Source organism: Corvus moneduloides, chromosome 9, assembly GCF_009650955.1.
Source record: "Corvus moneduloides isolate bCorMon1 chromosome 9, bCorMon1.pri, whole genome shotgun sequence".
In the NCBI taxonomy this organism is placed as follows: Eukaryota; Metazoa; Chordata; class Aves; order Passeriformes; family Corvidae; genus Corvus; species Corvus moneduloides.
The window spans coordinates 32,424,408-32,438,493 of NC_045484.1; the positions used below are offsets into that span (position 1 = coordinate 32,424,408).

Consider the following 14,086-nt stretch of genomic DNA (forward strand, 5'->3'; position numbering starts at 1 on the left):
TACAGCCACTTAGCCTCTAAAAGGAGAAACCATCTTTTCAGAGTCCCAGCACATTTTGTTACCCATCAGTGCAACTCCAATGTCACTTCATCCTGCCAGTGTTTTAGAGCTTCAGGACAGAACTATAAAATAATTGATACCTCAATCAGCCCATGGATGGACAGAACTTTGCACAAGATGTGAGAAAAAACTTGTCAAAATTATTTTTATTAAAGGTTTTTTGCTACTGTTCTTTATTAGGCTTTATTTAGCTTTGCTAAAGGTCTTTTGTTATCATTTGTTAGGGAAAAATAGTAAGTTTTGGGGCTCAACAAGTGTTCACAGGTCAAAATACTCCACAAGGTCTGCTCAGTTTAAAAAAAAAAAGGCAGAAAATGGAGTATACCTGGAGGGGTTTTTCTGGATGGCCATGAAATGCCTCCAAATTAGAAAATGTATCCTTTTATTTGTCTTTAATTTCATTCAAGGCTCATCCCAGCTGAAAACAAGTTCCCATGTGCCATGTCCCTGTTTCTATTTATCAGGTACTTGAACATCTGTTTCCCAGAAACTTTTGAAAGCAGCTGTTTCCAAAGGCAAACTGGTGATTAGAAGATTAGCAGCATCTCCTGAGAAGCCTTTTTCATTGGCTAATTGGATTTGTGAGCTTTAATTAGAGACAGAGAATTTGCCATAAGGCCTAGGGCTGAGCTCTGTAAAGAAGTAAACATTTTCGTTTTATTAAATGCAACTCTGAATTTATGGCCATTCTTCCATTATCTCCAGTGAGCAAATCTGATGGATTCTGATCAAGTTCCACTGGCAGTGACAGGGCTTGTCACATGCAGTAAATGAGTATGAACACTTTGTAAATTGGAGCTCAGGGACATACTACTGGTTTTTTAACCAAACTCTTTTCTAGAAGGAACCACTGAGATCATCTCACAGTCAGGTTTGTGCCCAGTCATCCAATGGGATCTCCCTTCTTCCCACCAGTCTTCCCTCAGCTAACAGGAGGAGCCAGCTTGGAGGACTGTGTGTCTCTGGGAAGGGCTCCGAGTCCAGAGGGTTTTGCCAAGGTCGTTTTTCACACTGCTGTCCTAGGAGTAAGTTACTCAGAGCAGGGCTTATGGAGCCCAAGGTTCTTGTAGGACCAGTGTCATCCCATTGTGTTTTTCCAAGTGAAGGGTCTCAGTGCAGTGGCAGCAGAGCAACTGGATCAGTCAGAAGAGCAGAAGGCTTTAAAGACTAGCTGAGGATGGCATCACCCAAGGGACTGACACATGTCCCTGGGGCAATCCTGTCCCTGCCCCAGCTTGTCCCAGCCATGGAATGGCTGGTTGGAGGCACCAGGAGGAACCCACAAGTTCTGCACCCTGGCTCTCAGACCAGCCCCTGCTGCTCCCCTGGTCAGCCACCAGCATGGAGAGCACACACTCTTCTCCCTCCCTTTCCTGTGGACACAAACAAGTCTGTGGGAGTGAAAATGGACACATCATGTTCTTCCTACCCTTCTGAGAAAGCAAACCACGTAGTGCCCAGTTTGTTACTATGCTTTCTCGCAAAGGGATAAAACTTGGAGCCTCATTTGTGTGTGTTATCCCTCTGATGCCACTCATGGATGAGAGGGCTGCTGTCACTCCTGGACTGGAGGACTTCTGGGACAGCTACAGGGCTTTGTCCCAAAGCCCCTAAATCACATCTACCTCTTGCAGGCAATTCTGTTGAGAATAATGTGATGGGAATGTGTGGAGCTTGTTTAGCAGTTACCTCACTAAGGTATTCTCAGCCCTTCCCTATCAAACAGTGCTGTATGTGCTGCTTCAGTCACACCTGAGTTTCCTGGGAAGGCTGAACTGTGAGCTGGGACAGGACATTGATAGGCAATAAGAGATGGAGGGCTACTTGTCATTCCTCTCAGTTGCCCAATCCTGTCCCGAGCATAGCCTCCAGAAATCCTTCTGCCACATGAGGCATGCAGATAGAGACACCTGCCCAGGAGTGGGCTGGGCAGGCAGTGTGGAGCAGCCATGGAGAGATGCAGGTACATGGATGCGGGAGGGAGGAGGATGGCCATACAGGCAGGTTGGCCAGGAACTTGTCTGCTGCTCATCACTGCTTTTGCTGTGTCCAAAGTCCTGTTCATGGGCAAAGAGAAAGTCAACCTGAAGAGCAGAGCCAATAATTTATTGACAGTACTTTTGTGATCTAGTAATTATTAGCTCAAATTTAATTGTTACAGAAAAATAGATGATTTGCAGTTAAAGTTCATATGCACACTCATCTGCATGTTGTAGCTCAGCACTGAACTTGCAGTTTTCATCAGATTCCCAAACAGACTGACAGCTATGCCATGAAATTCGGAGAGGGGAAATGCTGGGGACTGTGACTGATCCCTTCCCTGTGTGTCAATCTAATCACATCAGATCTGCCCCCTTCCATTTTTAACCCAGCTCTGGTTTTCCTGTTGTCTTCACAGGGGAGACCAGAGTTTTCAGAAGTCGTCACAAAGTTAGAGGAGTGTCTGTGCAATATTGAGGTAAGGACCTGGCTCCCAGCGGGAAAGGTCTGTGTGTGTACAAGCAGATGGGAGTGCAAGTGGGGACAGGGACAGTGGCAGCAGCTGAGGACAGCGGTGGCTTTGGAGCTGCTGGAAAAGTCCAAGGAAAAGTGGGATACAACTTATGAGAGAGAGATGAGAAAGGACTTGTAAATATGCCATAATGGTACCTTTATTTTTTTTAACCCAGTTAATGTCTCCAGCCTCCAGCAATAGCAGCGGGTCCCTGTCTCCCTCCTCCTCCTCGGACTGCCTGGTGGCCCGGGGCGGTCCTGGGCGCAGCCACGTCGCCGCACTGCGCAGTCGCTTTGAGCTGGAATACGCCTTGAACACGCGAGCGTATGCTGCCTGGTCACAGGGGTGCGTACGAGTCACCGCGGGGCCCACGGGACGCAGAGGGGCTCTGGAAGGCTCCCACTGAGATGACTGAAGGAAAGAAGTAGGCTGTGCTGCTGGGAGGTGGTGTGGCAGGACCAGGAGAGAGCACCTCCAGACCTGTGCTATCACCTGTGTCCATCACAGAGCCCAGGCTGCCATTGGGAGGGCAGCGGGGAAAGGTGAAAGTGTCCCTGCTGAGAAGGGAGGGGACAGATGGACAGACAGAAAGACAGAATCCAAAGCCTTCCAGCAGGTACAGAGGCAGGAGACAACTATGTAAGGAAGACCCTCACAGAGGGTTGTGGGAGTCAGCATTGCTGTGACTGTTCCTACCAGGGTGTATCCTAAAAACTGTGTATCGCTCATTTCATGCCCAAAGAATGGTAGGAAGAACTCCTGATGTTTTTTAAGGCCACATGGGTTCTCTATAGTATTGTACCATTAAGTAAATACCTGAGGTATTATACCCTACCAGTGGGAGAACTGATTTCAAGGGCAAACATAGCAACTCTTACCTCTAGGATCAGGGATGAACAACATGTTGGCTGGACAGTGGGTTTGGTCCATGACTGGAAGATAATTCCACGATCTTCCTTGCCTGAGAAATGTATCACCTTTTAGCAGTGACCCATAAAATACATGTCAATGACCCTGGATTGAGGCCTGGAATTGCTTCCAAGATGGCAATCCAGAGACAGCTGCAAAGCCCCAAATGGGGTATTTGAGGGCAGTTACTCTGAGAAGGGTAACTGAGTGCCAGTGTGCCTGGGGGTCATGGTCTCGTTTCATGATTTATTCTTGCTGTGAACTGCTGTGGCTGGGCCCCAGGCTGATGTCTCATGGTACTGTTCTTTCCTTCCACTCTGGAAAAAATGTTCTCATGGTCTGGAAATGTGTCATCATCAGTCTTACCTAAACTGACGCCTCCTGTTTAAATTGCAGCACTGGGCAGCCCCCTTCTCAGGGCCTGTCTCTGGATGACATGAGAAGGAACTTCCAGTACCCACCCGTGGACAAAAACGGTGAGCTACTGCTGAGTGCTCCTCCGAGCTCACGGAGCAGTGCCGCTGGTTATTCTGCTGGCACTGCAGGGAGGGGGCTGGGGAGCACCGCTGCTGTGCCAAGCTGCAGGCGACTCTCTCTCTGCGCCTGGCAGGGTACGTGTCGGACCCCTTGAGCACCATGAGGTTCCACTCCTGCGGCAGCAGCAGCAGCTTTGAGGACAGCAGCTGAGGGAGGGACCATCCACGTGGCACCAGCCCACCCATCGACCTGCACCTCCCGCTGAGCGTCACGCTGACATCCCTGGACTGAACAGCTTTAGTGTTGATGGCAAATGTCCCTGCCTTGCATTCTGCTTTTGCATCTCCCTCAGCTGACCTGCCCAAGGGCTGGGTTTGGTGCTGTGCTGCTGTTCTGCATCATGGGAATGTTGCATTTTCATCCTGGGCGCTGATAATGCAATGAGATGAAAGTAAAGAGACATCAGTTATATTCTAGAGCTCTGAGGTAGGATGCCCTTAGCTTGGACGGCCCTGAGGCAGGGGGCAGTCAGCCCACCCTTGCTGGGAGGTACCTGGGAACCACCAGCCCCATCCCCAATAAGACAAGGAACAGCTTGTAAGCCTCACCTGTGGGAGCTCAGTTGTTCCTGCTCACGGGTTCTGAACCAGACCTGGTTTGTTTTTGAGTTCCCCACAGGCCCAGACACATCCTGTGTCCCATTTCCTGCTCCGTGGCTTGATGCAGCTCCCCAGCACAGCAGCCCCAGCCCCAGCTCATCAGGGCCCTGACCCTCGGGTACTGTACTGGTCGCTGAGAACACAGACGTATCTGGATGCCCACCTTCCCTGAACTCCTCCAGACATCTGTGTTTTCTTATCCACTTGGTTTGGTTTGAGGGATTGTTTCTCCCAAAGAGTGTAAGCTTTCCTTCAGATGTTTGCTTACAAAAAGCAACACAGGAACTTCAAAACAAACTTTTAACCAGAAGGAAATTGTGTAAAATTATGTCACAAACATTAACACAGTGCAAAGTGGCATTTTTGACTTGAAATAAACCATGATGTCAGGATGCCATCATGCTGGGTGCCCAGTACCAATAGGCCCTGCAGCAGCAACTCTGACCATGGGGCATTAATAAAGAGAACAGAGGCAGGGTAGCAGAAGTTGAACTCTTCCTCTCAAAGTGATTACAGAGTTAATTGCACTGTTATTTTCTGGGGTCTTTTTTCAAATTAACAAAATTTATCTGTAATACCGTATGTGTGGACAAGGCAGAGCTGCCTTCCTGGCTGAGTGGGAATCAGTACTTACCATTGCTGGGCAGGGTGCTGTGGATGTTATTGAGGATGTTGTTTTTCTACAGCCATGATCCCCGAAGCAGGTCTGCAATGAGGCCTCGAGCACTGTGATAGACACGAACTATGACTGTATGGTGGGCTCTGACGATGCTTCTGACATGCCTGCTGTTACTTCCATAGTCCTAAAGCAATAAAAATGGAGAAGATTTCACTAAATAAAGCTTAGAGGTCATTTTCCGTTTGTTTTGTTTCGCTTGCTGAGAAGTTGAATGGGGAGAAGCTGTAAGTGCAGCTCTGTCACAGCTCTCCCACCAGCAGCCCCTGGTACCAGTCCGTGGTTACTGCTGCTCCCCTGGGCTCATGTCTCAGGGGCAGTTCCATTTACACCAGCAGCTGCTGGGACAATGGAAATGTCAGAATGAATACATAGGAAAGCCTGGGATGGGGCTCACAAGGTGATCTGCTGGACCCTGTCCACAATCTCCTGGCCCAAGAAGTCACAAGATTTCCATGGAAGGGGCTGAACAAGAGGAAATATAAAGCTCCAGCAAACCAGAACAAAACAACATCCAGATTTATCTACAACTGGATGAAATCTGTTGTACTCTTTCTAGAAGTACAAGTACAGTGCAGTTTGCATGCTGTGACGGAAGACAGGCAGAGCAGAAGGGAGAAGGTGCATCCGGGATGCTGATGAAAATTCCCTACCTGACTAATTGGCCAGATGATAATCTGCTCCCCATGGCACAGCTACAGAAGCACAGGCAGGGAATAGGCTGATGAAAGAGGATGGACAGAGATTAGGTCTCATTCTTTGGTCTTGCATAGGCCAGAAACACCAATGGTGCAGAAAGGATCGATTGTCATATCTGAAAAATCAGCTCTAGCACTAAGATTCTTTTTCAACAGGGATTTTTTTCTTACAAATACCTCTGCATTCTGTCTGTAATTCCCTTGCCTAAAGTAACCATGCAGTGACTGTGCATTTAGTGACTGGGCCTGAAAACCAGAAACTAAACTGGATTAGAGAAACAAAAACAGAGCAAGGAGACTTCATGTGCATTAATACCTCTGTGTACTCACTGATACCTGAGCTGCTGGTGTCATCCTTCAGCACCTTCTCAGAATACGTCAGAGGGGAACACATGGGAACGACAACAAAAAAATCAGAAGGCAAAACTTTTTTAGTTTCAAAGGCTCTTTACTAAGACAAGTGCTTGCAAATAATTTTAATATTAATTAAAATTACTGGTTCCTTGAAGGAAACAATGTCTTAGTTAATTGCTCTCTATAGAAGAAAATCAGGCTTGGGGGGAAAACGTGTTTCATAGGCATAGGAGTGATCAGTTAGTAAAACAAACAAAAACTCTGAAAAATGTAAATGAGTAGAACATGTTCCAAAGCAGTTTGTGGGAGTGAAAGTAGCCTGTGCTGTTCCCAGAGAAGCCTGAGGAGCCCAGCATACTGAAATATTTACCAAGAATGAGATGCTAAGAGGATTCTTACCTTGCTTTGGAGACCTGCCAGTGCCTGGCAGCTGTAGTGATATTTTAAATTGTTTAACATTATCAGCAACAGGTGATCTAGATTAAAATAATCTGGTGTCCAACCAGACAAGGATTTGGACAGCAGCCAGAAGTGAGCTCAGCATCCCTGCAGCAGGTCCCAACATCCCTTGGCACACCACAGCACAGGACAGCCAGCACAGCACAGGAGTGTTGGCACAGCATGGCACAGCATGGCATAGGACAGCCAGCATGGCACAGCACAGGAGTGCTGGCATGGCACGGCACAGCACAGGACAGGACAGGACAGCCCAGAACATCCAGGACAGTACAGGAGAGCCAGGACAGCACAGGAGAGCATAGGACAGCCAGGACAGAAGAGCTGGCTCAGCACAGAAGGGCCGCCTCAGAGGCTCAGCCCCAATGGGCAGGCAGAGGGTTCGGTCATGCTTGGTTTGTACAGCTGAGCCCCAAAACCACTCATGCAATTCCCAGCCAGGAAACCCACCTTGCAGACCTTGTTTCAGACAGATGGATGAGCTGCCCATGCTGTCCACACCCAGGGTCCTAGGTGGTGTCTGTGAGTCACCATTCCTCATCTCTGCCAGCAATGGCAGGGCTTGGTGCCCAGTTCCAGGAGCTGGACTTTAAACTTTTCCCATCCTGCGTCCGCAGTGCACAGCCGGCATGGTTTTGAACTGATTAAATGCACCTCTTCAGCTGTGGAAGTCACCAGGTTCCAGCTGTGTGAGACACATCTGAGGCACAACCATCAGCAGCCAGTGACAGGCAACTGAAAATACCTGACACTTCAGGGAGTTAAAAAAGCCTTCCTTATGAGCAAAGAATGAGTTTTGCCCATGGCAACACTGTTGGATAGTTTGCTTTGCTCACATATGCTCACTTTAATAATTAGTCTTTTTTTCTTTTTGCTACACATCTTGTTTTTCCCTAAATGCAACGTACTTTTCACTTTGAAGTTAATTACTAATTAGCACCATATAGGAGAGCAGAAAGGACCATGGGAAACATTTCCAAATCTATACAATTACCCATTTCCATGGTTTGGCTTATTACCAAACTTCTGCCTGCTCAAATGACAGGGACACTAATGTTTTGGAATTCCACATATGTGTTCCTAACCACAGGATACTTCCCCCCAACTGTTATAATCACACACATAAGTGTCACTTACAAGTATTTCAAGAATGTTAAATAATGAACTATTAGCATTCCAGTTCCTTATAATCACACTGCTCTGTTCATCAGGGCCTTCTCTGATGCCCTGGGTCTCCTGCAGCCCCAGAGGGGCTCCCAGGGAATCCCCGCAAAGGCAAATCCCTGCATCCCTCTCTGTCTTTGCTCATCTGTAAAACTGGAATTGCCACCCGTGTGTCCAAATGCCCAGGTGCAGCCATGCCCGCAGCCCTGGGCATGAGCTTTACAGGCATACCTGCACAAGGCACAAACACTCAGCCCAACATCAGTCAGCCCACTAGCAAGCAGAGACAGACACTGAAGCCCAAGCCCTGCTGCACGGGCAGAGGTTGGAATACCATTGGCACAAACTGAAGGAGCTGCACAGACTGGTACAGATATTTAATAGACTTGAGTGAATGTGCAGGTGTGGGTATGTACACAGAAAACACAGCCCTCTGAGACAGTCCTTAGCACGAATGCAGGCAGACTGAACATACAAATGCAACCATCTCTAGTACAGGAACATCTCTAGGAGGAAACACACAGCAACCACTTGATCACATTTGAGTTTCCAGTTCCATGTATATTGATCTAAAGTGACTCACAGCACCAATCCACTCAAAATTCCACTAATTCCAGTGTCTTTTCCCTACCTGAAAATGCAGCTGCAGTCCCCTACTGTGTGGAGCTGAGTCTGCTGCATCCACCAAGTTTAGAGTGCCTAGAGGCTGCTGCACACCCAGCCCCAGATGCCCAGCCCAAAAGGATCTTAAGGGGCCCCAGTGTTGCCAGAGGTGGAGCAGAGCTGAGAAGAGCCTTGGGCAGCAGAGATGGGCAGCCAGCACCAGGCTGAGACAACTCTAAACTGACCACCCACCTGGCAGCCTCAGCTGAGGTGCCGTGGACCACTCCTGAGTGATTCCAGCAAAAGCAGAAGACCAGGCTTTATGCATTTACAAATACTTGTTAGAATTGTTCTGATTTGACAACTTTCAACAGCATTTCAAATGCCCTGAAGTGTGGCCAGCAGCAAGCCTGGACCCCCAAGGAGAGGAAAGCCCCGCAGACGCCTCCTGGCACAGGGGGCACTGCGCATGCAAGAAGGCTCCCTTCCCCTAACATGGGGGGGGAGCAAGTGGTGCCTGGGGGAGGAGGGGAAGTTCAGTCAGTCCAGTATTTCTCTGGTTTTCAAGAAAAACAAGCGAGACAGCTGTGGAACAATCCTTGTGATGAGCGTCTCCCTCATTCCAAAGGAGTGCTGTTTCCTGGGCTGGCAAACACAAGCTTGTTTGAGTTGTCTACTGCACGCTGAGGAGCTGCTCCAAGGAAACGTGACAGTGGTTGTGGTACTCAGAGAGTGAACAGAGGAGTGACATCCCAACCCGCACAAACCCACAGCAGGCTGAGCGCATGTTGCAGGACACAACACTGAGGAGCTGCAGAAAAAGCTCAGAGCAGAGTTTCTTCCCCATCCTGAGGCTGTTCCGAGGACACGATGACTAGGTCTGGGTTTGCACCGTCCTACAAAACAATGACCAAACGTCACAGAAAACGTGCTGAACTCGGAGCTACTGAGGTACTGCTGTGACATCTCCTACGAGGCGAGGCCAGAGTAAGCCCCAGGTCTCACCCAATGCCACCAGAACTGCGACACGCTGGGTACAGGGAGCTGCTCTGCACGGCCGGAGGGGAGAGAGGGCGGAGGGGCTGTGACAATTAGTGCCACAGCAAAGGGGTTTGCACGGGATTTTGGGAACAGGAAAGAATGCGGAAGCCGCCACCCAAAAGGATTTATCATCCCTTGACCCAGCTACCATCAGCAGACATTTAAGTAATGGATAAGGAATAGGACGAGGTGGTGCAGCCTCTGTCTCTGACGCGAATCAGCCTCGGGACTGCTGGGACAGCGGCTGAGCAACGCAGGACTCACCTCACGGGGACTGCGGCTCCTGTCGCCCACGTCGGCGGCTCCCAGGACACCTGGGCTGCCTCCGCCGGGACTGTCCTTCCTCTGCTCCCCGGCTCCAGCGGCGCTCCCTGCACTCGCCGAGACATCCTCCACCTCGCTCTCTCCCGTGTTTTCACAGGGGCTTGCCTGTTCCCCCTCGGCTTTCACTCTTGCCTGCTCCATCCCCTCCTCCTGCCGCCCGTCCTTGCCCCGCGCTGTCCCTGTCTCTGGAGGTGCCAGGAGCTGTGGCTGGGTGCCCAGGCACAGTCCCTCGCCTCCTGTGAACCCTTTCCCCCTCGGTTCCCCTCCTCCATCCCCATGGGCAGGGGTGCTCGGGCAGGTTTCTGCAGTCGGCTCTTCCCTCAGCGACATTGTTCCAAGCACCTCTCGGTGCCGTGGGGACACGAGCCGCACTGCGCCCCACTCCTGCTCCGCCTCGCACTGGCCCTCGACTGCCGCCGGCATTGGTCCCCTTCCCTCGCACCCTACTGCTGCCTCCTGGTTCACCTCTCGCCCACCAGCCACAGATCCATCGGCCACCCCTTCCCCGTCTCTCCCAGACTCCCCGACTGCCCCTCTTCCCTTGGCTGACACCTCCTCTGCCACTGCCGCGCCTGTCCCGCTCTGTGCCCCCAGCACTGCTCCTATCACCCCCTCCTGTGTCATCGCCCCTGCGCCCACCCCGCCACCGCCAGCCACTGCTGAACCCCTGGCCAGCGCCGGCTCCCCAGCCAGGGCTCCTCGCCCGGCCTGGCCGCCCACCACAGCGATGGCCACCAGCCCGGGCTCCCCGGCCCGGGTCACGGATAGCCCCGGGGGCGGCAGCGCCGCCTCGCCCAGCACCCCCTCCCCGGGAGACCTCCCCTTCGCTCTCACTTTTCCACACCTCAGCCACCCCTCTGTCTCAGCTGCCGGCTCCTTTGAACCTGCTGCTCCATCTGTGGCCTCCTCTTCACCTTCCGGACCCGCTCCCGCCGCCCCTGCAGACCCTCCCACTACCTCTTCTTCGGGTTTTCCTTCCACTGCTATCTCTGTCTCCGCTTTGCTGCCCGCAGACGGGTTTCCACTCCGAAGTGCTTCTGCTGCACCCTCCTCCACCTGTGATGACCCTTCAGTGACAGGATACCCCCGAGCATCCCGCAGTGCCCCTAACCCAGGTGCCACTTCCAGCACAGGACCCTTGTCAGGCTCCTCCATCGTGTCCTCCACTCGCTGGAGACTGTTCCCTCCCACCTCCCATGCCTGAGCACTCTCAAGTGCTGGTGCTCCTGCGACAGCTTTCCCCATCTCCATCCACTCTTCCCCTGACACTTTCAGCTGGGAAAACTCACTTGGCTTTACAAACCCTTTCTCTCCAGGCATTGCTTCTCCTGGTTGCATATCCCCTAGTGCTTCCCACAGAGCCCCAAACTTTCCCACAGCCTCTTCCCCTTCAGAAATGTCTTCTTCAACAGCCTCTTCTCCTTCAGGGCCGACAACTCTGGCAATCCCATCTGCTGCCACGTCGACATCCCCCACAGCCTCTTTTCCCTCTGACACAGCACCCACCACAGTGCCCTTCCTTGCAGACCCTCTCTCTCCTAGGGACTCCCCTGCCTCAGACACAGGCTCACCTACGTCCTCCTCTGCTGGCAGCCCTACCACTCCTTTGAGGCCTTTCTCTGCAGCCTCCTCCGCCTCAGTGATCCCCCCAGCCCCCTCCTGCCCCTGGGACACAGTTGTGTCTGTCTCCCATCCTGGCAGTGCCCCAGCTGGCCCCTCTCCCCCAGGTGCCAGCTTTCCCAGTGCCACCTCGCTCTCCAACCCCTCCACCAGCACCTCCTGCCCCCCAGGTGACCCTTCTGTGCCCAACTTCACTGCTTCCCCTGTCTCCTTTCCTTTGGGATGTTCCTCTGCCACGGCGCCTTCCTCAGGTGCGGATTCCTCCAGCACAGCCCCCGTGTCTGCCCGGGGCAGCGAATCCCCCGCCCGTGCAGCTTTTCTTCCGGCCTCTCCGCTGCCAGCATCTCCCTCAGCAGCACCGTCCTGCTCCAGGGCTTGTCTCTGCCCTGTCACCTGCCCTTCTCGTACCGCTTGTCCTGCTGCCTCCTGCACATCAAGGCTTCTCCTCCCATCTGCCAAGAAATTTCCATCTGGTGCTATTAGGAAATAATCAAACATTAGTTTACTCAGCACCATGTCAGTGTTACATGCTTTACAGGGTTAGTGTTAAAGGTGCCATTTCTGCCAAACAATGAGGGACATCAGCCTGGGCCCCCAAAGAGAACTTGCTATGCTGCTTCTTATCACGTCCCTGGGCTCTGATTATGTCTTTAGTACTGTTGTTTTGGCATCTGGCATAAAGAATTTAAGGAAAAATGTTGATGCAAGGCCAGTCATGCCTGCTCTGCCTCCCTCCTGCAGGGAGCTCAGGTGTGTGTGTGAACACCTGTAAGCTCGACAGTGACACTCAGAAATTCAGAAATAAGTGGCAAATTGCTCATCTGAAGTATGCACACAAAGGAGGAAGAACACTCAGATTCCTGTGGATTCTGTAATTACACAAGGGAATAATACAGGGTTGATTCCTGTTCCTGGGAACCAAGGCATTTCCCAAGGATGCTGCACACTACCTGGAAGCACATGGAACCTCACTACATTCCTACTTTCCACAGCTATTTTCCTGACTCAGTTTTTTCATGGCATGGATTCTTCTCCCAGAACCATTTAACTGCCAAAAAATCATTAATTATACATGACTACAGATGCCAACTAGTCATCACCTGGTTTTAGTTAGGAAAGAAAAAAAGCACAGGGAGACTTTGATAGCCAAAGGAGAAGGAAAGGGCAAACACTTCTGTTAAAACACTTCAGCTGAGTAAGATTTAATCCTTGTCCCTGACTGACAGCCAATCATACCTCCACTGGCATCACATTCTGTACTTGCTGCATTCTTTTCTTCCTCACTGGCACACGAACCACCAGGTTCAGGGTCAGAATTCACAGGATGATCATTTCCAGTTGCTTTTGCTATTTCCTCCTGGACTGGTTTGCAATCTTCAGAAACTATCACAAAGAAAACAGGAAGCAAGAAGGAGAAACCATTAAAGAGCAAAAAGGGAGTAGAAGCCATTCAGCCATCTCAGCTTTAAAATGGTTTAAAATTCATTTTTGAACAAATCCTTACACTTGAAACACCAGCAGAGAAACACCGAGCCACTGTTACATTCTGAGTGGATATTGAGCTCACAGCACAGAGTATTCCAGCAGCCTGAAGAAGTCCAGCAACTCCCCACACTGCACCAAGAATGAGTACAAAGGCAAATACAGCAGCACAGGCATGGAGAGCTATGCAGAGGGACTGTACTCACCACCTCCTTCTTCACACCAAGGAGACTCTTCATTGCCATCCTCCATGTTCAATGCCCTGCTTTCCCAAGGCACTGGAAGACATTTCTCCTCCTCATTCATGTCACTTTCTCCTGACCCAGTCTGTTTGGATTCCCCATTAACCTCAGGATTTTGAGGCTGCATTGCCATTATGTTTTCATGAGAAATTCTATTATCTTCCCTTGCTTCTAGATCTTCTGGTTTTATCTTTTCTGCTTCATCTATTCCTTTCTTTTCCAGTGCAGAAGTCTCCTGATTTTCCTCCATTCTGAGCAGTTTCTTCTCCCCACTCTCATTTCCATAGTGTACATGTGCTACGCTATCAGCTGTACTTTTGATATTGCACTCCTCTTTGCCATTCATATTGTCTGTCATCATTTCAGCATGAGAGTCAGTCTCAGTGCTGCACTGAGTGCTCATGGATGAGAGAGAGTCTGCAGGCCTCCTCTCTGAAAACAGCAAACAGCACTTTAATTTAGTATTTGTCACTAAACATCTGCATTCACTGGGCACTCACAAAGGGACACATAGCATTCTCTGAATAGCATTCTCTGAATTACACCATCTGAGGATATCATGACAAAATTCCAGTAAGTGTAAATAGAAGAACATTGCCCAGATGTATGAAATATTAAAATGAAAGCCATTTAACATGGAGGTTTTCTTCTGATAATGGAAATAAACCAGAGTAGTTCTATCAATCACACAGAAATACACCTCCAAATGCACCTCTAAATACAGCTCAGACAAGGTTTAGCATAGACTCTTGAGCTTCATTTGATGAAAGACTTCAACCACAGCAACAATCCCTCAGTGCCCTTCTGTTAACTTATTCAATACTAGA

At 50.3% G+C, this 14,086-nt stretch overlaps 2 protein-coding genes across 17 annotated transcripts in view; one reads left to right on the forward strand and one right to left on the reverse strand.

The window, feature by feature from the left end:
* The window catches only part of LOC116447885 (serine/threonine-protein kinase TNNI3K), a 39,828-nt gene extending 34,367 nt beyond the window's left edge, over positions 1 to 5,461 (forward strand). Inside the window, exons 22-25 of one of the 3 annotated variants that reach the window (XM_032117606.1) lie at positions 2,459 to 2,518; positions 2,730 to 2,899; positions 3,860 to 3,939; positions 4,074 to 5,461. In XM_032117606.1, coding sequence (XP_031973497.1) covers positions 2,459 to 2,518; positions 2,730 to 2,899; positions 3,860 to 3,939; positions 4,074 to 4,150 — 387 coding nt within the window. In that variant the 3' untranslated portion in view covers positions 4,151 to 5,461. Of the gene's footprint in view, positions 1 to 2,458; positions 2,519 to 2,729; positions 2,900 to 3,859 lie in introns of those variants that run through there. The other 2 variants (XM_032117605.1, XM_032117607.1) reach the window with 2 other exon arrangements.
* ERICH3 (glutamate rich 3) overlaps positions 2,152 to 14,086 on the reverse strand; it is a 29,090-nt gene continuing 17,155 nt past the window's right edge. For 5 of the 14 annotated variants that reach the window (XR_004241730.1, XR_004241728.1, XR_004241729.1 and 2 more), the window contains 5 exons: positions 13,224 to 13,691; positions 12,772 to 12,918; positions 9,856 to 12,011; positions 5,929 to 6,337; positions 2,152 to 5,402 (listed from right to left, as the gene is read on the reverse strand). Coding sequence is in view for 3 of the 14 variants with exons in the window: in XM_032117601.1 (XP_031973492.1) it covers positions 9,742 to 12,011; positions 12,772 to 12,918; positions 13,224 to 13,691 (2,885 nt within the window). In the remaining 11 variants the exon portion in view is untranslated. Of the gene's footprint in view, positions 5,403 to 5,928; positions 6,338 to 7,605; positions 12,012 to 12,771; positions 12,919 to 13,223; positions 13,692 to 14,086 lie in introns of those variants that run through there. The other 9 variants (XR_004241725.1, XR_004241724.1, XR_004241723.1 and 6 more) reach the window with 9 other exon arrangements.